The following is a 22,236-nucleotide window of genomic DNA, read 5'->3' as shown; positions in this document are numbered from 1 at the left end:
GTGAAAAAGTGTAGTTTTCGAAACATCAATTCAACAATTCTTTCATCAAAATGTAAAACAGATCTGTCTACAAGATAAAGTAAATGGAATTCACCAGGCCAGCATTATTCAAGTCTCCATTGGTGTAATTTGCGCTAAATGTATCAAGCATCACCTTTTTTAGGGGTTCTCTGGACTTTTATATAGATTGGCGAGGGTCTGATTACTGCAGCACTGCTTCCATTCTCTTCGGTGGCACCCCTGTAACCAGCTCTGTCCACTGCATAGGAGTCGCACCCCTGCTGATCTAATATTCACCAATCCAAAGTACCGGAGAACACTATCGTATAGAGATGTTATGCCAGTTTTCATGCCTTCACCACACTGGAGGGTAAATACAACTTTTGGGAGAAAAAAAACACATTTGCAGAAAGTTTGCTCTAAACGCTTTGCCCCTTGGGCAAGTATGTGGAGTTCAGATCCATACTCCAGACGCTGGAGGGTCAGAGCACTCCGAGCAGCCCCTCGGCTAGCTATCCTTTAAGTCTTGCATATACATACTCCTAGCTAAGTGGTGAGAGCAAGCATTCAGGACTTCACAAATTCCACCCATAGTTTTAAAATGAGCTGGACATGAAAAGAGGTATTCTGGGTAACATCCCTCCGACTTCTCGCCTAATGCATGCGTATCCTCTTTATGTATATGGTACTTGTACCTGTGCAACCATTGTCCTAAACAGGTTATTGGGGACTTTGATATTGATGGCCTATATTTGGGGAAGGTCATCTATATAAGATTAGTGAGGGGAGGGGGTCAAACCCCTAGTACCTCCACTGATCAGCTTATAGCTGAAGCCATGGCGTCAGAGCCTGAAGCAGGCAGCTCTGTAATGTGTGTAACGGCCGACTGTGTTCCCTCTAAGCCTTTGCAGTTGCTGAGCAATCTGTCATTAAGGGTGCATTCCCATGTAAACCTGCAATACCTTGTGGCCATCATTTAAAGGGGTATTCCCATCTCTGACTTTTATGGACGCCATTTTGAGAACACAGATGGCAGTGATAACTGACCTGCAGTCCTTTGTAACGCCACAGACAGTGCAGATGATGTAGTAGGTGTTACCTCAGTGTGGCCTGTGCATTGTGGCCCAGTACTGGGTAAGGTTGTCAGAAGAACATTTTGTATGGGGCATAGAGGGAGCACTGGTGGCCATTCTGGATTATTTCAGCTCAGCTTCCAGTCACAGGTTGGTGGGGGTCTGACAACCTGGCATCTTCACTGATATCGATGACCTATCCTATGGATCACTCGTCGATATCGAAGTCCGGGAAGACTCCATTAAGAAGCAGTCGTCACATAACATTTCCCCTTTTTCCCTCTTGTATGCGCTAAATCTAAATTCCATCTGGTTTGTGGTTCCTTATTTTTCTTTCTATGTTTGTCTTATAGAATAAAAGTGCCTTTTTATGTGGAGTCATGAAGACCTACAGGCAGCGAGAGAAACAAGGGACCAAAGTTGCGGATTCTAGTAAAGGACCAGATGAGTCCAAAATAAAGGCATGTGGTTTTTTTTGTTTTTTTTTCAGATATTTCTTCCAGTTCCAGAATTTTGAATAATGTGACTTATGTGGTACTTGTTCAAGTAAACGCTGATGGGAATTATATTTTTTGGGAGCAGTCGGGATATATTTAAAAATTTAATCGTGATGCGGCCTAATCTGATGTCGGTGGGTCCATGAGAAAAAAAATCCTTTGCCAACATTAGCATTTGGCTTTTTCCTCTTACCAGGTTTTTTTAGGGACTGTAATACTAAGGGCCTGTGCTTAGGCCCTCAGTATTCAATTAATTGGCTGGGTAAACCCTCACCAATGAGCTAAATAAAGGGGCCCCGCATTCCACACCCCCTTCCTTGTATAGTGCTGAACGTTGTAGCTGTGCCTAGGGAGAACATTTATGTGGAAAGCTGAGCCAGAAACTTCCTATACCTAAACCTTCCACTTAGAATTTTCTCCCACTGTGAAGTCATCGGGCCTCTTGCCCACGAACGTTATGCATTGGGGACCGCAGTTTGCAGTCCCCAATGCACGGCTAACGTCTGTGCGGCAGGACGGATCGAGACCCGTAAATGAATCCGTGATTCGGCTGCACCGCAAAAAAAGTAATATATTATTTTTTTTTTTTGCGGTGCAGAGGCACGGACAGAAACGCCATGGAAGCACTCTGTAGTTTTCTGATCCGTGCTTCCGTTCCGCATCTCCATGATTGTGGTCCCATTCAATACAGCAACGGGCACACAACATTCCATGGTGTGGTGAGGAAAACCTCAAAATGTACACAAGACAATGCTTAGGCTGAAATTGCTTAAAGTAGTATTCAGATTGTTGGGGGCCCCGTAACCCTAATACAGTCCCCCTGAAATGAATGGAACAGCCGGTCAGGCATGCGGATGGCTTCTCCATTCATCCATATGGGAATTCAGGGGATAGTTAAGCGCTATACTCGGCTATCTCCAGAGCTCCCATAGTAATGAATGGAGCAGCCACACACCTGCCCGACCGGCCAAGCCACTTATTTTGGGGGGCTGCAGGGGTTTACGGGTTCCCCGTTCTTGTGATTGGTGGGGGTCCCACCGGTAGGACCTCCACTGATCCGATAATTATCCCCTTCTGACAACCAGAATACTCCTTTAAAGGCAAGCGCCCCCTCCTTTTTGTCAGCAGCTCGATTAACATTTGCTGACAGCTGCTTCCCCACTGGGGATCTTTGCCTACGCAATCTCCCTGATGTACAGGGTCAGTCAAAAGTTTGGACACACCGACTTATAGAAGGGATTTTCTTTATTTTTCCTTTTTTACACATTTTAGAATAATAGTAAAGTCATTGGGACTAAGAAGTAATACAAGTGGAACTAAGCAGTGGCCATAAGGTAATACAAACTATCTTATTTTAGTTTCTATAGTCACCCCTTTGTCATATCAGCTTGGCACACTCTTGGTGTGGTCTTTGTGAGGTAGCCACAGGGGGTACTTTTCTAACAGTCCCGGAGTTCCTGTGTTTGCCAGGCATTTGTTGGTTACTTTCCTTTGACTCTTTGTCCCAGTCATCGACAGTGTCAGTACTGGACCATGGAGGAAAGGTCATTTACATAGCACCCCAGCTCCTACACAACCTCACTTCATCTAACAAACATACTGCCATTACAGATTTGCTCAAATTGGAACTCGCACTAAAGGAGATATTTGGTCTGATGTGTACGACCTGTTTTTTATTTATTTATTTTCTTCCAGCGATTCTACCATTGAGGCCTGATTTTAAACTATGTATCTTATCTATTTATACAGATTTATTTCATGCTCATGCTGTTTGAAGAGCCAGGCACAGATGACCTCTCTAAAGCTAGTTACATTTTGGCACAGTTAAACGTGTATTTCCATATCAGACAGTGGGGCGCATATCGACAGCTGGGATCAGCACCTACACTGAGAACGGAGCCCCGAAAGTGGCGGAGGGTGCACTAGGCATGCACAGCGGCCCTCCATTTCTATCTGGCCCTGACAAAAATAGCTGAGCACTGGCTCTGCTATTTCTGCCTGCCCCATAGAAATGAATGGAAGCGGTGGCTGCACAAGCCCCAATTGTCTGAGAGGTGAAACCCGCCCCTAACGTAAACTGAATTTGCAAAGTGAAGGAGAGTGCATGCGCAGCCGCCCTCAGTTTCTGTGGGGCCATTGAAAATAGTTGAACGCTGGCTCGGCCATTTCTGTCGGCCGCATTGAAGTGAATGGAAGCGGTGGCTGTGCGGTGCGCCCTCTTTCATTTTGCTGTCTCAGTTTACGAGATAAGTGTGGGCCCCACCTCTGGGATTTGCACCTATCAGTCATTTGTGTTATATACACTTATTGTGTATGCCTTAAAAGTAATAACTGCATCACTGAAATTCAGCATTTTCCACCTCTAGATGGCAATGATGTTCGTAATGAAATTTAAGAATTATTTAAGCCCTTAGGCCTTTTTCACACAAGCGTGAAGGATAGGCTCCGGATGTGTTCAGTGAAACTCGCACCACTTTCACACACACGTTTACAAACATCTCCTAGCAACCATCAGTGAAAAACGCATTGCATCCGCACTTGATTCCGGATGCAATGCGTTTTTCACTGAAGCCCCATTCACTTCTATGGGGCCAGGGCTGGGTGGAAAACTCAGAATATAGAACATGCTGAGTTTTTCACGCAACGCAGAACTATATGGGTCAGTATTCAGTGCGGGTGCTCTGCGTGTGAGAGGCCTTCCGAACTTGGTGTATTCATTTCATGCAAAGACATTTTTAGCAATACTTTATCATACGCCTTTAGAGAGAAATGTTTTTTGAATCAAAAGAAACCAGGGTGTCCAAACATTTCACTGTAACTGTACATGTACATTAAAATGTGTAATTTGGTGCCTGATGTACCTGTAGTGTGAGGGAAGGGGTTAAATCCATACTTCATATTACTGTCAGGAATTGAAAATGTTTTCATAAAATCAAAATGCCTTATGCCATTTAATGACCAAAGCGAACACTGATTACTGATGTGATATAATTGTGTTTTTGCATTTTATTGATTTTAGGCCCTTCTTGAAAGAACAGCATATACTCTAGATGTGACAACTGGTCAAAGAAAATATGGTGGTCCACCCCCAAGCACAGTTCACTCAGGACATCAGCCCTCTGTTGGCACAGAGGTAAATAAAAAAAATAGATTTTAAATATATATATATAATTATTATTTTTTTATTTTTTTTCTGTTTCGCATATTTATCTATTACCTATCTTTTTAGATATTTGTGGGCAAAATACCTAGAGATCTGTTTGAAGATGAGCTTGTTCCACTATTTGAAAAGGCTGGGCCAATCTGGGATCTCCGTTTAATGATGGATCCTTTAACTGGTTTAAATAGAGGCTATGCTTTTGTGACATTTTGTACAAAAGAGGCTGCCCAGGAGGCTGTCAAGTTGGTAAGTGTTACATTTCATCGATTTATGTACTGCAGTGAAAGTATTGCTTTAGCTTTCTTGGGATTCCAGTTGGGCCGCATTCATATTGCTTTGGGGGAACAGATCTCTTCACAGGTACTTAGACTGAAGAAACACATCCACCAAGATTAGGCCCCATGCACACAACCGTGTTCTTGGTCCACATCAAATCCACATACTTTACGGATCTGATACGGACCTATTTGTTTCTATGCGGGCAAAACATGTGGACAGCACACAGTAGGCATTTCTACAGTAGTGCAGTAGGCAAAACACTTCCGGTTGTGTGCTTAAGGCCTCGTCTTTTCTCTGGTCAGTTGTGTCCTTGAGATCTTAGAGAGCCTGTTACCTATGCTGCACTCATTCGTAAATTAGTGATCTGTCACTTATCTGATAAAGTAACACATTTTCCGATTTAATGATGGAAGCCGTAGAAGAGGCATGTGCTGTCCGTCTGTTCATGAATTATTCATGAACTACCCATCCACCCACTATTGACAGACACTTGTTCTCCTCCTTTTCTTCCATGGAGCGAAAAGTCAGTCTTCAGCGGGAGGGCAAGGAGAGGAAGAGAAGGATCTCTTGGATAAACTGGCCTCTTCTCTGTCACATGCCATCAGCAATAAAGGCTAGAGACATCTTTGGAGGCAGTACTTTTTTCATTATTGCGTTTTACTTATTTTTGGGTAAAAAATGTTTTAAGTGGTCTTTTATTAGGAATCGGTTTGATCAGATTTAGCGACGAGTGAGGTTTCAGGGAGCTGGAGGTAAGGGGCTACAAATTGTGCCATCAGAGCAGCTCTCTGGCTGGTTTCATTGAGAAGGAGAATCAACAGTCTGTAGATGCAGTGAAGTCTGAAGGGGAAAACTGTTGGATATTTTTAATAAATGAAAAGGTTTTTACCTCAAAATAAAAACCTAAACTGTTCTCTGCAACATTGTGGAGATAGGATTTGTATCTTTATGCAAATCAGCACTGTTGTAGCTATGCCCTAGTGCTCATTTCTCTCCTTTGATTCACAGGGCTTGTAGCCCTGTCGTCTTGTCTGCCCTGTGACTCACTAATAATCATTGGTGGTCCAGCATCAACGTTATATGGAGTCAGTGGTGCGTGTCACTGGGTTTTATTAACCACTTAAGGACCACAGGTTTATACCCCCCTAGTGACCAGGCCCTTTTTTACAAATCGGCACTTCACAACTTTAACGGTTTATTGCTCGGTCATGCAACTTGGCACCCAAATTAATTTTACCTCCTTTTCTTCTCACAAATACAGCTTTCTTTTGGTGGTATTTGATTGCTGCTGAGAGTTTTCGTTTTTCTGATATTAATCAAAATAGACCGCAATTTTCTCAAAAAAGTGTATTTTTAACTTTTTCTGGTAAAATTATTCAAATATAATTACATTTATATACAAGTTTGTGTCATAATTTATTGTGCTACATGTCTTTGATAAAAAAAAATATCCAATAAGTGTATATTGGTTTGCGCAAAAGTTATAGCGTTTGCAAACTATGGTACAAAAAATGTGAATTTCCGCGTTTTGAAGCAGCTCTGACTTTCTGAGCACCTGTCATGTTTCTTGAGGTGCTAGAATGCCACGATAGTATAAATGACCCCATTTTAGAAAGAAGACACCCCAAAGTATTCGCAGAGGGGCATGGTGAGTTCATGTATGATTTAATTTTTTTTTCCACAAGATAGCGGAAAATGACACTTTCTGAGAAAAAATAAAGTTTCCATTTCTGCTAACTTCTGGCAAAAAATTTTTTTATCTCCCACGGACTCACTATGCCCCTCAGTGAATACCTTGGGGTGTCTACTTTCCGAAATGGGGTCATTTGTGGGATGTGTTTACTGTTCTGGCATTTTGGGCGGGGCTAAATTGTGAGCAACCCTGTAAAGCCTAAAGGTACTCGTTGGACTTTCGGCCCCTTTACGCACATAGGCTGCAAAAAAGTGTCTCACGTGGTATTGCTCAGAAGAAGTAGGGCACTGTGTTTTGGGGTGTATTTTTACATATACCCATGCTGGGTGAGAGACATATCTCTGTAAAATGACAACTTAAAAAAAATAAATATGTAATACAAAGTTGTCAATTTGCAAAGATATTTCTCGCATCATTCTTTAATACAGAATGCTTAGTAGGTGGTCAATTGAGGGTTAATAAAAAATAAATAACTCACCTTCTCCTCTTGATCGCGTAGCTGTCTGTCTCTTCCTACTTCTTGAATCATGAGCTTCCGGCTAAAGAACCTGTGGTGACGTCAGATCACATGATCTATCACCGGCATCTTATGATTAAAGAAGAGACCGGCAGCTACGCGATCAAGAGTAGAAGGTGTTAGTTAATTTTTTATTTTTTAACCCTCAATTGACCACCTACTAGGCATTCTGTATTAAAGAATGCTATTATTTTCTCTTATAGCCATGTTATAAGGGAAAATAATATCTATACAACACCGAACCCAAACCTGAACTTCTGTGAAGAAGTTCAGGTCTGGGTACCACGCATTGTACCCGCGCAATAAAAACTGAACAACGGAACGCAATCGTAGTCAAAACTGACTGCAATTGGGTACCTGCTCACACGGGTTTGCCGCAGTACAACCGGGACACATCCTGAACATATCCGTCACGCCTGTGTGAACTCAGCCTTAGAGGCATGCAGGTGCCAGATGGCAACCCCTCTCTTACTCAATGGGCATGGTTAATCTTTTGACCCAATTTAGGCCAAATTTATCAACCAACTTTTTGAAAAGTAGAAGAAATGGTTGCATTCTTAAAGCATTCTTCCCATCTCAGACAATGGGGGTATATCGCTAGAATATGCCCCCATTGTCTGATATGTACGTGGAGAGCTGTGGCTAGAGGACCCCAGATTTCCCGGGGTCCGTCCACCACCAAGCGCTGCTCCCATAGAAGTGAATGGGAGCGTACCGCACATGCGTGGCCCAGGCTTCCATTCATTTCTATGGGACAGACGGAATAATTTTCGGCGGTCCCATAGAAATGAATGAATGGAGGGTGGCTGCGCATGCGCAGTGCGCCCTCCTTAACTTGTGGGGCCCCGTTCCCGATTATAGGTGCGGATCTTGGGTGCAGGTCCCACCGCTATCGGACAATGGGGGCATATCCTAGCGATATGCCCCCACTGTGTGAGATGGGACAACCCCTTTAAGGGTTGGCATAGAAAGTATTGGGCTTTTAAAGAGGTTTTCAGAGATTTTGACACTGATCACCTATCCAGACTCTACTCCATTGTGTTTAACCGCTTGCCGCCACGCTAACCCCGAAAGGCGTCATCGCGGCGGCTCTCCCAGGTCACACTAACTCCAATAGGCGTCATCTCGCGAGAGGCGAGATTTCCTGTGAACGCGCGCACACAGGAGCGTGCGTTCACAGGAACGGAAGGTAAGAGACAGGATCTCCAGCCTGCCAGCGGCGATCGTTCGCTGGCAGGCTGGAGATGTGATTTTTTTTAACCCCTAACAGGTATATTAGACGCTGTTTTGATAACAGCGTCTAATATACCTGCTACCTGGTCCTCTGGTGGTCCCTTTTGTTTGGATCGACCACCAGAGGACACAGGCAGCTCAGTAAAGTAGCACCAAACACCACTACACTACACCCCCCCCCCCCCCCCCCCTGTCACTTATTAACCCTTTATGAACCACTGATCACCCCATATAGACTCCTTGATCACCCCCTGTCATTGATCACCCCCCTGTAAGGCTCCATTCAGACGTCCGTATGATTTTTACGGATCCACGGATACATGGATCGGATCCGCAAAACACATACGGACGTCTGAATGGAGCCTTACAGGGGGGTGATCACCCCATATACACTCCCTGATCACCCCCCCCCCCCCCCTTTTTTTTTTTTTTTTTCTTACAAAGTCTCATATTCCACTAACTTGTGTCAAAAAATAAAAACTCACCATACTCCTCACGGAATCTAAATGCGTAACATTTTTTAGACCTTTATATTCCAGACTTCTTCTTACTCTTTAGGACCCCTAAAATGCCAGGGCAGTATAAATACTCACATGTGACCCCATTTCGGAAAGAAGACACCCCAAGGTATTCCGTGAGGGGCATATTGAGTCCATGAAAGATTGACATTTTTGTCCCAAGTTAGCGGAAAGGGAGACTTTGTGAGAAAAAAATAAAAAATTCCGCTAACTTGTGCCAAAAAAATAATTCTATGAACTCGCCATGCCCCTCATTGAATACCTTGGGGAGTCTTCTTTCCAAAATGGGGTCACATGTAGGGTATTTATATTGCCCTGGCATTTTAGGGACCCGAAAGTGTGAGAAGAAGTCTGGGATCCAAATGTCTAAAAATGCCCCCCTAAAAGGAATTTGGGCCCCTTTGCGCATCTAGGCTGCAAAAAAGTGTCACACATCTGGTATCGCCGTACTCAGGAGAAGTTGGGCAATGTGTTTTGGGGTGTCATTTTACATATACCCATGCTGGGTGAGATAAATATCTTGGTCAACTGCCAACTTTGTATAAAAAATGGGAAAAGTTGTCTTTTGCCAAGATATTTCTCTCACCCAGCATGGGTATATGTAAAATGACACCCCAAAACACATTCCCCAACTTCTCCTGAGTACGGCGATACCAGATGTCACTTTTTTGCCGCCTAGGTGGGCAAAGGGGCACACATTCCAAAGAGCACCTTTCGAATTTCACAGGTCATTTTTTACACATTTTGATTTCAAACTACTTACCACACATTAGCGCCCCTAAATTGCCAGGGCAGTATAACTACCCCACAAGTGACCCCATTTTGGAAAGAAGACACCCCAAGGTATTCCGTGAGGGGCATGGCGAGTTCCTGGAATTTTTTATTTTTTGTCACAAGTTAGTGGAATATGAGACTTTGTAAGAAAAAAATAAATAAAAAAAAAATCATTTTCCGCTAACTTGTGACAAAAAATAAATTCTAGGAACTCGTCATGCCCCTCACGGAATACCTTGGGGTGTCTTCTTTCCAAAATGGGGTCACTTGTGGGGTAGTTATACTGCCCTGGCAATTTAGGGGCCCTAATGTGTGCGAAGTAGTTTGAAATCAAAATCTGCAAAAAATGGCCGGTGAAATCCTAAAGGTGCTCTTTGGAATGTGGGCTCCTTTGCCCACCTAGGCTGCAAAAAAGTGTCACACATCTGGTATTGCCGTACTCAGGAGAAGTTGGGCAATGTGTTTTGGGGTGTCATTTTACATTCCCATGCTGGGTGAGATAAATATCTTGGTCAAATGCCAACTTTGAATAAAAAATGGGAAAAGTTGTTTTTTGCCAAGATATTTCTCTCACCCAGCATGGGTATATGTAAAATGACACCCCAAAACACATTCCCCAACTTCTCCTGAGTACGGCGATACCAGATGTGTCACTTTTTTGCCGCCTAGGTGGGCCAAGGGGCACACATTCCAAAGAGCACCTTTCGGATTTCACAGGCCATTTTGTACACATTTTGATTTCAAACTACTAACCACACATTAGGGCCCCTAGAATGCCAGGGCAGTATAACTACCCCACAAGTGACCCCATTTTGGAAAGAAGACACCCCAAGGTATTTCGTGATGGGCATAGTGCAGGGATGTCAAACTCGTGGCCCTCCAGCTGTTGCAAAACTACAACTCCCATCATGCCTGGGCATACTACAGCTATCGGAATGATGGAAGTTGTAGTTTTGCAACATCTGGAGGGCCATGAGTTTGACATCCATGGCATAGTGAGTTCATGGAAGTTTTTATTTTTTGTCACAAGTTAGTGGAATATGAGACTTTGTAAGAACAAAAAAAAAAGAAATAATCATTTTCCGCTAACTTGTGACAAAAAATAAAAAGTTCTATGAACTTACTATGCCCATCAGTGAATACCTTAGGGTGTCTACTTTCCGAAATGGGGTCATTTGTGGGGGGTTTCTACTGTCTGGGCATTGTAGAACCTCAGGAAACATGACAGGTGCTCAGAAAGTCAGAGCTGCTTCAAAAAGCGGAAATTCACATTTTTGTACCATAGTTTGTAAACGCTATAACTTTTACCCAAACCATTTTTTTTTTTTTTACCCAAACATTATTTTTTAAACAAAGACATGTAGAACAATAAATTTAGCGAAAAATTTATATATGGATGTCGTTTTCTTTTTTTGCAAAATTTTACAACTGAAAGTGAAAAATGTCATTTTTTTTTGTGCCAAAAAATCGTTAAATTTCGATTAATAACCAAAAAAGTAAAAATGTCAGCAGCAATGAAATACCACCAAATGAAAGCTCTATTAGTGAGAAGAAAAGGAGGTAAAATTAATTTGGGTCTGAAGTTGCATGACCGAGCAATAAACCGCTAAAGTTGTGGAGTGCCGATTTGTAAAAAAGGGCCTGGTCACTAGAGTGGGGTATAAACCTGTGGTCCTTAAGTGGTTAAAGGGTTTCTGCCATAAGAAATAACGTTATGTAGCTGATTGACATTAGCAATGGGCTAATGTCAGCAGTACATAACAGTATGCTTTATAACTCCCTGCCTGCCGCCGTTCTCTTAAAATAAAGACTTATAGAATATGCTAATGAGCCCCCAGGCGCTATTAAGGCGTTGCTTCAGCGCCTAGAGGCTCAGTCTTCAAACCCTTTGGCACGCCCAGGTCAAGTTGATTGACTTTCGAGTTTTCCTCAGTGTCCCGTAAATCCCTCGCCTGCGCCGTCCCGTTTAGTATTCGGCGCAGTGAGTGAAGGAAGAGCTCCTGCTGTCGGCTTCTTCACTGTGTCGAAGGAAGAAAGTCGGCAGCAGGAGCGTGTCCTTCATTCACTGCCCCTGCGCCGAATATTTAAATCTTTATTTTAAGAGAACGGTGGCAGGGAGTTATAAAGCATACTGTTATGTACTGCTGACATTAGCACATCGCTAATGTCAGTCAGCTACATAACGTTATTTCTCATGACAGAAACCCTTTAAACGGTTACGATGGCCTAAAACATTCATCACCTATCCATTAGATAAGTGGAGGTCTCTCCATTACGACTGTTTCTATATGGGGCAATAGCGGGCAACCACCTCACTGTGGCTTGGTATGAAAAGAGGGCAGGAGGTTCTATCTTCTGGTGGGCGTTCCAGTGTTTGTTTTTATCTATTAAGTCAATAGGTGATAACTGTTTGTGGCACGAATACTCTTTTTTGATTTGTAAACATTTAAAAGGTTTTCAGCCTTATTTACTTTAATTTTTACAGTACAACAACCATGAAATTCGATCAGGAAAGCATATTGGTGTTTGCATCTCTGTTGCCAATAATAGACTTTTTGTTGGATCTATTCCAAAAAGTAAAACAAAGGAACAAATTGTTGAAGAATTTAGTAAAGTCACTGGTAAGTGGATGTTTTAATTAGTCAGATACATAAAACGTTTTTAATCCTCTTTCAGCAATTTTATGAATTATAGGAACATTTCCATACAAGTGTACTTAATTTTTATAATTTATTTTAGGCAAATACAATACAGGTAAATGATATATATTTTATTTAGTGATGAGATCATGGGGCACATTTACTAATTCAGTCTGAAGTTTACCTAGTACAGGTAGGTCTATATATTTGGACACTGACACAAATTTTGTTTTGGTTTTTTACCTAAGGCTACTTTCACACTCACGTTTTGGTTTCAGTTTGTGAGATCCGTTCAGGGCTCTCACGAGCTGTCCAAAACGGATCAGTTTGCCTCCGATCAGTCAGTCACCATTCCGCTCTGGAGGCAGCGTTTTGGTGTCCGCCTGACTAAGCGGAGCCAAATGGATCCGTCCTGGCACACAAGTTCAGTCAATGAGGACGGATCCGTTTTCTCTGGCACAATAGAAAACTGATCCGTTTCCCATTTGACTTTCAATGGTGCTCAAGACGGATCTGTCATGGCTATAGAAAACATAATACAACGGGATCCGTTCATGACGGATGCATACTGTTGTATTATTGTAACGGAAGCGTTTTTTGCAGATCCATGACAGATCCGCAAAAAAAACGCTAGTGTGAAAGTGGCCTAACACATATTCAAGTTATATAATGGACAAAGTCCAGACTTTTAGCTTTCATTTGAGTGTATCCACATTAAAATTGGATTAAGGGTTTAGGAGTTTCAGCTCCTTTAGGCTCCATTCACACGTCCGCAAAATGGGTCCGCATCCTTTCCGCAATTTTGCGGAAAGGGTGCGGACCCATTCATTCTCTATGGGGACGGAATGTGCTGTCCGCATCCACATTTGCGGATCCGCACTTCCGCATCCGTGCTTCCGTTTCCGCAAAAAAATAGAACATGTCCTATTCTTGTCCGCAATTGCGGACAAGAACAGGCATATTCTATTATGTCGGCAATGTGCGGTCCGCAAAATGCGGAAAGCACATTGCCCCTTTCCGTGTTTTGCGGATCCGTGTCTCCGTGTATCCGCAAAACACATTGCGGACGTGTGAATACAGCCTTACATGTGGCACCCTGTTTTTAAAAGAACAAAAAGTAATTGGACAATCGCCTCAAAGGCTTTCATGGGCAGGTCTGGGCAATTCCTTCATTATTTCATTCTCAAAAATAAAAAAAAATGGGGTCATTGGGGGCAACTTATTGGCCATTTGTCCCAATTCATTACCTTTTTAATCTTGACTGATTTTGCTTCTAAGGGGGAATAACTTATCCATATGGCAGTGAGGGCCATTATAGACAGGAAGCTACTCTGCAAGAGTATGGATTCCTCCTTCCTTTGTTGGAAGCCATGTGAGGTGAAAGGGATTCTGTCATCCAGATTTTGGGCCATTATCTACAGTAATGAGGAGTACTGTAGATATGGAGTCCAGATCACTATTTTCTCGCCCATTTTCCTTGGGGGACACAGACCTTGGGTATAGCTCAGCTCCCTAGGAGGCGTGACACTAAGTAAAACTGTTAAGCCCCTCCTCCATCAGCTATACCCTCAGCCTGGAGATAGAGGCTACCAGTTTTAGCTTAGTGTCCAAGGAGGCAAGACACTCCCTGCTACTGCAGGGCTGTTTTCTCCTTGTTATTTTTACTTTTTCTTCTAATTTTGTTATTTTATTTTTTCCTAGGGATACCAGAGACGCATTTGACCTCTCTGCTCTCCCGGGGTTGAGCTGCGCCAGTGCCAACTTATCTGCACTGCTGCCTCCCCCACAGAAGCAATAGGAGGATCTGGGCAGCAATGGCTCCCCTACATCCCGCCAGCTAGGGGGTCGCCCGCACGCCAAGCCCCTCTTCCAGCTTCCTGCCACTGCGGTGCCAGTGGCTGAAGGGGCGACCCTGCTGGAAAGGACTGAGGGTGAAGACGTCGCACGGTGAGATGGCTATTCCAGCCCATACCCCGTCCCTATCTGCAGCATCTACCCCTCTGGGTAAGGGGGGCACCCGTGGTCGCTCATTCTGAGCGCTCATCTGCAGCACAGCAGCATCCTCAGCACCCCCACGCTTTTCCCCCCCCACGCTGCTATCTTTCTCCCCCCCCCCCCCCCTCCCCCTCATCGGGGCTGACTCCATTTTTCTCTTCTCTCTCTCCCCCCTTCCCGCCGAGAACGGGGGGCGGGGCTTAGCGGTCCCGGCAGGGGGCGGGGCTTCCGCGCGTCATTTTGGGGGCGGAGCTACGTTCTCCTTCACAGGAGACATTTCAAGCGCTGGAGGGGGCGGAGCTTGTTCCCCGCGCTTTCTGCTGAGGTTTCCCGCGCTTCCTCACTCCTGACAGGAAGCTGGGACACGGTGGGGGACTCTAACCTCCTGTGTACATCGCTCGGCTTCTGTGGGCGCTCTCTGCTGCTCACTGCTGTTCATTGCTTCTCTGCTGCTGCTGATCTGGGCCATCTCCTGACGTTCTTCTGAGGCACTGGTAGGACAGTTAACCCTCTCCTAACCCTCCTGGTCATAGCTGCTATAACCCTTTGTGGTCTCTATATTAGAGTACAACCACACTTCAGCATGTCAGATCCCACAGGTGCCCCCAAACCCTGGTACCATGCCTGTACCGCCTGTAAGGAACTTTTTCCGCGTGGGCAATCTGAGCCGCATTGCCTTGCATGTCAGGGCCCGCTTCCCGCTGCGCCCCCCGGTGCCTCTGAACCCCCTGACTGGGCTAGGTCTCTGTCTCAGGCGGTGGAAAGCCTTACACACGTAGTGGGCCGTCTCGTGGATAGACCGCCTCTCCCGCAGGCTGCCACAATCCCTGTCGCACCCGCTGGGACTACCGTTTCTGCCGCCCCCACTGGTTCCCTGCCTCCCAGCGAATCTTCCAGGGCCCGGCATACTCAGAAACGTTCAAGGGTTGAGCGCACATCTTCTCCAGATGCTTCGCTCTCTCCGCCATGCGTGCGAGCTCAGTCAAGTCTATCCTCTCAAAGGGATACGCTTTCTGAGGGAGAACTGGCGGATTCGGACGTGGACATGGACTCAGAGCTTCCGTCCAAATTGGCGTCCGCGGTGGGGCATCTTGTCACTAGCATCCGTGATACCTTTCAGCTACACGATGACCCCCCCAGCTCTGAACAGGCCGGCGTGTCCTTTCTCCGCCCCAAACAGGCCTCCAAGGTTTTTCCCATACACGCTGATTTTTCTTCTGTGGTATCCAAGGCTTGGACTCGGCCTAACGTCCGCTTTATTACACCCAAAAAGCTGGACATTTGTTATCCCTTTCCAGCGGATTCTGTGACCACGTGGACATCCCCGCCTAAGGTTGATCCTCCCGTGGCTCGCCTGTCCAAAAGCACTACTATTCCTGTACAGGACGGATCTTCCCTCCAGTCTGTTGAGGACCGTCGTACGGAATCCCTCTCCAAGGCCATATTTACTGCCTCTGGTTCGGCCCTTAGACCGGTCTTTGCCTCCGCCTGGGTTGGCAAAGCGGTCTCTGAATGGGGTTTGCAACTGGAACGGGAGTTAGGGTCGGACGTCCCTGTTCAGGACCTCCGTTCCTTAGCCCAACTAATTGTTCAGGCCGGAAAATTCGTCTGTGAGGCCTCCCTTGATGCGGGTGCCCTCATTGCCCGTTCCTCTGCCCTGGCAGTTTCTGTCAGGAGGGAACTCTGGCTGAAGGTTTGGGCGGCGGACGCCGCTTCCAAACGCTCTTTGGCCGGCCTACCATTCACGGGTTCCCGCCTGTTCGGAACCCGTCTGGACGAACTTATATCAGAGGCCACGGGTGGGAAGAGTACTCACCTCCCCCAGTCCAGGCCAATGGGCGCCCCCCGTGGTCGCGCTGGTTCGTCCCGTTTTCGGTCCTTTCGCAAGCCCACCGGGTCTAGACCCGCGGCCAGTTCTTCTTCCTCTGGCCCAGCCCAGGATAGACGCAAGAAGCCGTTTTTTTCGGACGCAACCTACCTGGCGCAAGTCCCAGCCTGCACGGGCTCCCACAGGCCAGCAGCCCTCTGCCTGAAGGTGCGCCCCCACCCACCCGGGTGGGGGGCCGCCTTCTCCTATTCAGGAACGTATGGCGGGCCCACATCTCAGACGCATGGGCGCTCGAGATTGTATCTTGCGGATACAAAATCGAATTTGCGTCCATTCCGCCAGACCGTTTCTTCCGATCCCGTCCTCCGCGAGATCCCGTACGAGTGGCCGCCTTCTTCGCGGCCATTCACTCTCTAATGGACAAGGGTGTCGTCGCCCCCGTGCCTCCGACGGAAAGGTTCAGGGGGTTCTACTCGAACCTCTTTGTGGTTCCCAAGAAGGAAGGCTCAGTGCGTCCGATCTTGGACCTAAAACGCCTGAACCGTTTTCTCCGACTGCAGAGATTCCGGATGGAGTCTCTCAGGTCCGCAGTGGCCTCCCTGGAAAGAGGGGATTTCATGGCCTCAATCGACATTCAGGATGCATACCTCCACGTTCCGGTTGCTCCATGTCATCACCGCTTCCTGCGCTTTGCGGTGGGGGACGATCACTTCCAATTCGTCGCCCTTCCCTTTGGTCTGGCGACTGCTCCTCGAGTGTTCACCAAGGTCCTGGCCCCTGTCTTGGCCCTTCTACGTTCAAGAAGTGTTTTTCTTCTCCCATACTTGGACGACATCCTGGTCAAGGCACCCTCCTTCTCTCAGACATCCCGCAGTGTGGAACTCACTCTGGAGACCCTGACGCGGTTCGGTTGGATTATCAACCACCCCAAATCTTCCCTTACCCCCTCCAGACGGCTGATCTTCCTGGGGATGCTCCTGGATACAGAGTTGGCGGAGGTCCGCCTTCCGTCGGACAAGCGTCTGGCCCTTCGCGGGTCGGTTCGCAGTCTCCTCCGTCATCACCGCCCTTCCCTCAGATCCAGCATGCGGTTGTTGGGAAAGATGGTTGCCTGTTTCGAAGCGGTGCCGTTCGCACAATTCCGATCCCGCACCTTTCAGAGGGCAATTCTGTCGGCCTGGGACAAATCACTGAGGAGTCTGGACAGGACCTTTCTTCTGCCTCCCCTGGCTCGAGCTTCCCTCGGCTGGTGGTTGCATATCCCTCTAAGGGGGAAGTCCTTCCTTCCACTGAACTGGCTGGTGATTACCACAGATGCCAGCTTACGGGGGTGGGGGGGGGGTTTCCCTCCCCGGTCCGTCCAGGGCGTTTGGTCTCTATCGGAGTCCAGACTTCCAATCAATATTCTGGAACTGAGGGCGATTCTTCTGTCCCTCAGACACTGGACCCATCTGCTGAGGGCCACCCTGTTCGGATCCAATCGGACAATGCCACGGCTGTGGCATACATAAACCATCAGGGAGGCACTCGCAGCGCTGCAGCGATGCAAGAGGTGACCCTCATTCTCCTCTGGGCGGGGACGCACGTGCCGGCCTTATCTGCGATTTACATCCCGGGGGTGGACAACTGGGCGGCGGATTTCCTCAGCCGGTCCACCATCGACCCGGGAGAATGGTCCCTGCACCCAGAGGTGTTCGAAGCCCTTTGTCTTCGCTGGGGTCGCCCCGACGTGGACCTCATGGCCTCCAAATTCAACCACAAGGTCCCCCTATACCTGGCCAGGGCACGGGACCCGAAGGCATACGGCGCCGACGCGCTCGTCCTTCCGTGGCGCGAATTCTCCCTTCTGTACGTCTTTCCTCCTTTTCCCCTCCTGCCACGGGCTCTTCGGAGGATCGCGGCAGAGGGCGTCCCCGCGATTCTAATCGCCCCGGATTGGCCCCGCCGGTCTTGGTACGCCGACCTAATGTTGCTGTTGGCAGACGCACCGTGGCCACTGCCCTCCAGGGAAGACCTTCTCTCTCAGGGACCGATCTTCCACGAGCATTTAGGCTCGCTACGTTTGACGGCGTGGCTATTGAGACCGCCGTCTTAACGCGACGGGGTTTCTCCGCGGACGTAGTCCGCACCATGATCCGGGCTCGTAAGCCCGTATCCTCTAGGATCTACTATCGGGTTTGGAGGTCCTATCTGGGGTTCTGTGAGTCCCGGAGCATCCCACCTCTCCGGTTTTCTCTTCCCACAATCCTGTCCTTCCTCCAGTCGGGTCTGGACCTGGGGCTGTGCCTCAGTTCTCTGAAGGGTCAGATTTCGGCGCTGTCTATTCTTCTCCAGCGTCCCCTGGCCCCTCTAGGGCCAATTAAGACCTTTTTACAAGGGGTGGCTCACTCTGTTCCGCCGTACCGCCCTCCAATTCCTTCCTGGGACCTGAATGTGGTGCTCTCGGCGCTCCAATCAGCCCCCTTCGAGCCTTTACGGGAGGTCTCCCTTCGCCTTCTGTCCTGCAAGGTCATCTTTCTTGTGGCCGTCACGTCTCTCCGACGGGTGTCGGAGTTAGCGGCTCTTTCTTGCTCCGAACCTTTCCTGATCTTCCACCAGGATAAGGTTGTGCTTCGGCCTGTCCCGACTTTCCTGCCAAAGGTGGTCTCCGCCTTTCACATCAATGAGGACATCGTCCTTCCGTCGCTCTGTCCCTCTCCTTCCCACCCCAGAGAACGGGAACTGCACCGTCTGGATGTGGTCAGGGCGTTGAGGATTTACTTGGAGGTCACCGGGTCCTTTCGGCGCACGGACTCCCTGTTTGTGGTTCCGGAGGGTTCGCGCAAAGGGTTGGCGGTCTCCAAGGTGGCTATTGCCCGTTTCATTAAACTGGCGGTGTCTGAGGCTTATCGAGCCAAGGGCAGACCTCCGCCTTTTGGCGTCACTGCTCATTCCACCAGAGCAGTCGGAGCTTCCTGGGCGCAGAGGCATCGGGCCTCGGCTGAACAGTTGTGCAAAGCAGCCACTTGGTCCTCTCTGCACACTTTCACAAAGTTCTATAGGGTGCATACGCATGCATCAGCGGATGCTGCGTTGGGCCGCCTGGTTTTGCAGGCAGCGGTTTCCTGATGCTCTGGTGGTGTTCCGCCTTGGGTTTGTGGTCCCTCCCTTCTTGGACTGCTCTTGAACGTCCCAAGGTCTGTGTCCCCCAAGGAAAATGGGCGAGAAAAGGAGATTTTTGTATAACTTACCAGTTAAATCTCTTTCTCGCTCTTCCTTGGGGGACACAGCACCCACCCTTCTGTGTTTGGTTACAGGGTTATGGTCTGGCGCCCCGTTGGGTTGCTGGCTGGTTGTTTCCGTTATTGGTTGTTATCCTTTCACTACTTGGACACGCAACTGGTAGCCTCTATCTCCAGGCTGAGGGTATAGCTGATGGAGGAGGGGCTTAACAGTTTTACTTAGTGTCACGCCTCCTAGGGAGCTGAGCTATACCCAAGGTCTGTGTCCCCCAAGGAAGAGCGAGAAAGAGATTTAACTGGTAAGTTATACAAAAATCTCCTTTTTTCATTCTGTAGATGTCAAATAGCGGACAGAAACTGCACCTGATGAAAGGTCAATAGTCATTGGAATCCATTATGGTGTCCATCATTTGACTGGACATAAGGCTCTGTTACTAAACATGGGGAAACCAGCATTGAAGGATGTATGTTTTATGGCCAGATTTCTTAAAAACATCAATGTATAAGAACTTTGCAAACAAGTGTTCTTTGTTTTTATGGTCTGATAAAAGCGTGGTGCTGTTTGGACAAAATCCTGGCACAGCAAGTTTTCCGCACGGGTGCAATGCGTGAGGTGAACACATTGCACCCGCACTGAATCCGGACCCATTCACTTTAATAGGGCTGTGCAGATGAGTGGTGATTTTAATGCATCACTTGTGCGTTGCGTGAAAATTGCAGCATGTTCTATATTCTGCATTTTTCATGCGACGCAGGCCCTATAGAAATTAATGGGTCTGCGTGAAAATCGCAAGCAAGTGCAGATACGGTGCGATTTTCATGCATGGTTGCTAGGGGATGAGCAACCCCGAACCCCATTAAAGTCTATTCATTGTATTTTCCCTTATAACATTGTTATAAGGGAAAATAATTGCATTCTTAATACAGTATGCTTAGTAAAATGTGCCTTGGGGGGGATTAAAATAAATTACCGGTAACGCCTGTCATCCACTTGATCACGCAGCCAGCATCGTCTTCATTCAGCAGGACCTGTGCTGATGTCACCACGTGGATTACGTCATCAAAGGTCCTTTTGCAGGTCCAGAAAGAAGACTATGCCGGCTGCGTGAACAAGTGGATGAGGGGAGTTGTTTTTATTATTTTTTAACTCGGTTGAAATAATACTTGCATTCTGTATTAAAGAATGCTATTATTTTCCATTATAACCATTTTAAATCTACAGAACGCCTAACCCAAACTTCAGTGAAGAATTCCAGGTTTTGTTCTGGGTACCACATTCAGGTTTTTTTCTCACAAGCGTGCCAAACTGAACATCACAACACAGTCAAAACTGACTGCAATTGCGTGCCTACTCGCGCGAGTTTCCCGCAATAAACCCTGAACGCATCCGGCCCTCACCTGCGACGCCCGTGTGAAGGTGCCTTATAGAGCTGCCCGTTCTGCTGTGTGAACAAATATAAAATGCGGTATTTCAAAGGAATGCCATCTTGATTAAGCAGTACCACACCCACCTATAAAGCAGCAGTCCAGCATCATGATGTTCTCCAGTTAGGCATAATCCATGTGACAGGCTTCCTTTAATGACTTCTGCTCTTGTGTTGTCTTTTTGCTTGCTGTTTCTTAAACTTCTTTTAATGTCGTTGTTTCAGAGGGTCTTACTGATGTCATACTCTATCATCAGCCAGATGATAAGAAAAAGAATAGAGGTTTCTGCTTTCTTGAGTATGAGGATCATAAAACAGCTGCTCAAGCTAGACGCCGGCTAATGAGTGGCAAAGTAAAAGTATGGGGCAATGTAGTGACGGTGGAATGGGCAGACCCAATTGAAGATCCTGATCCAGAAGTCATGGCAAAGGTAAAGGAATCTAAATGAACCCAACTACTTTAAATGACTTTGACCCCATCAGTCTCAGGACTGCTTATTATAAACCAGTGGCATTTATTAGTCACAGAGATGGGACAGGACACTGGAATGTTTGTTTTTATTTGCAGGCCTGAAAGCTAGCGTGGCCACACTGAATATATGGTTAACTTGGTTGTTTTAGTGTCACACATCTTTTTGTTGCGGCTTTTGAGCCAAATCCAGAAGTGGGATGGAAGGGGAAGAGAAATGATAAAGAATAGAATAAGAAGGACTTCTTCCAGCCTAAGGCCTCTTTCACACGACCGTTTTTTTTTTCCGTTTTGCGGGCCGTTTTTTGCGGTCCGTATACGGAACCATTCATTTCAATGGTTCCGCAAAAAAAACGGAATGTACTCCGTGTGCATTCCGTTTCCGTATTTCCGTTTTTCCGTTCCGTTTAAAGATAGAACATGTCCTATATTTGGCCGCAAATCACGTTCCGTGGCTCCATTAAAGTCTATGGGTCCGCAAAAAAACGGAATGCATACGGAAATGCATCCGTATGTCTTCCGTATCCGTTCCGTTTTTTGCGGAACCATCTATTGAAAATGTTATGCCCAGCCCAATTTTTAATATGAAATTACTGTATACTGTATTTGCCATACGGAAAAACGGAACGGAAACGGAACCACAACGGAAGCAAAAAACGGAACAACGGATCCGTGAAAAACGGACCGCAAAACACTGAAATGGACATACTGTCGTGTGAAAGAGGCCTAAGGCTAGGGCTACACAATGACATTTTGTAGCACAACAATTTTTATAATGATGGTCTATGGTGTCATACTGCGGCAGGAGCAAACGCCATGTGCGACACCATAGACTATCATAAAAATTGTCGCACGTGTTGCAGTGTAGTTGTACCCATTGTGTTGAGCGACTTATTGTCGTCGTGTAGCCCTAGCC

The 22,236-nt window shown here is 46.8% G+C and overlaps 1 protein-coding gene across 8 annotated transcripts in view; it reads left to right on the top strand.

Moving 5' to 3' along the window:
* Positions 1–22,236, top strand: part of LOC122933637 (synaptotagmin binding cytoplasmic RNA interacting protein) — a 39,457-nt gene that overhangs the window by 5,710 nt on the left and 11,511 nt on the right. For all 8 annotated transcript variants that reach the window (XM_044288537.1, XM_044288536.1, XM_044288535.1 and 5 more), the window contains 5 exons: positions 1,427–1,534; positions 4,590–4,703; positions 4,800–4,976; positions 12,230–12,365; positions 21,077–21,282. In XM_044288537.1, coding sequence (XP_044144472.1) covers positions 1,427–1,534; positions 4,590–4,703; positions 4,800–4,976; positions 12,230–12,365; positions 21,077–21,282 — 741 coding nt within the window. The remainder of the gene's footprint in view (positions 1–1,426; positions 1,535–4,589; positions 4,704–4,799; positions 4,977–12,229; positions 12,366–21,076; positions 21,283–22,236) is intronic.

The sequence above is a fragment of the Bufo gargarizans genome, chromosome 4 (assembly GCF_014858855.1).
Source record: "Bufo gargarizans isolate SCDJY-AF-19 chromosome 4, ASM1485885v1, whole genome shotgun sequence".
In the NCBI taxonomy this organism is placed as follows: domain Eukaryota; kingdom Metazoa; phylum Chordata; class Amphibia; order Anura; family Bufonidae; genus Bufo; species Bufo gargarizans.
The sequence above is the reverse complement of the archived record's forward strand: the minus strand, read 5'-3'. Positions and strand labels throughout refer to the sequence as shown.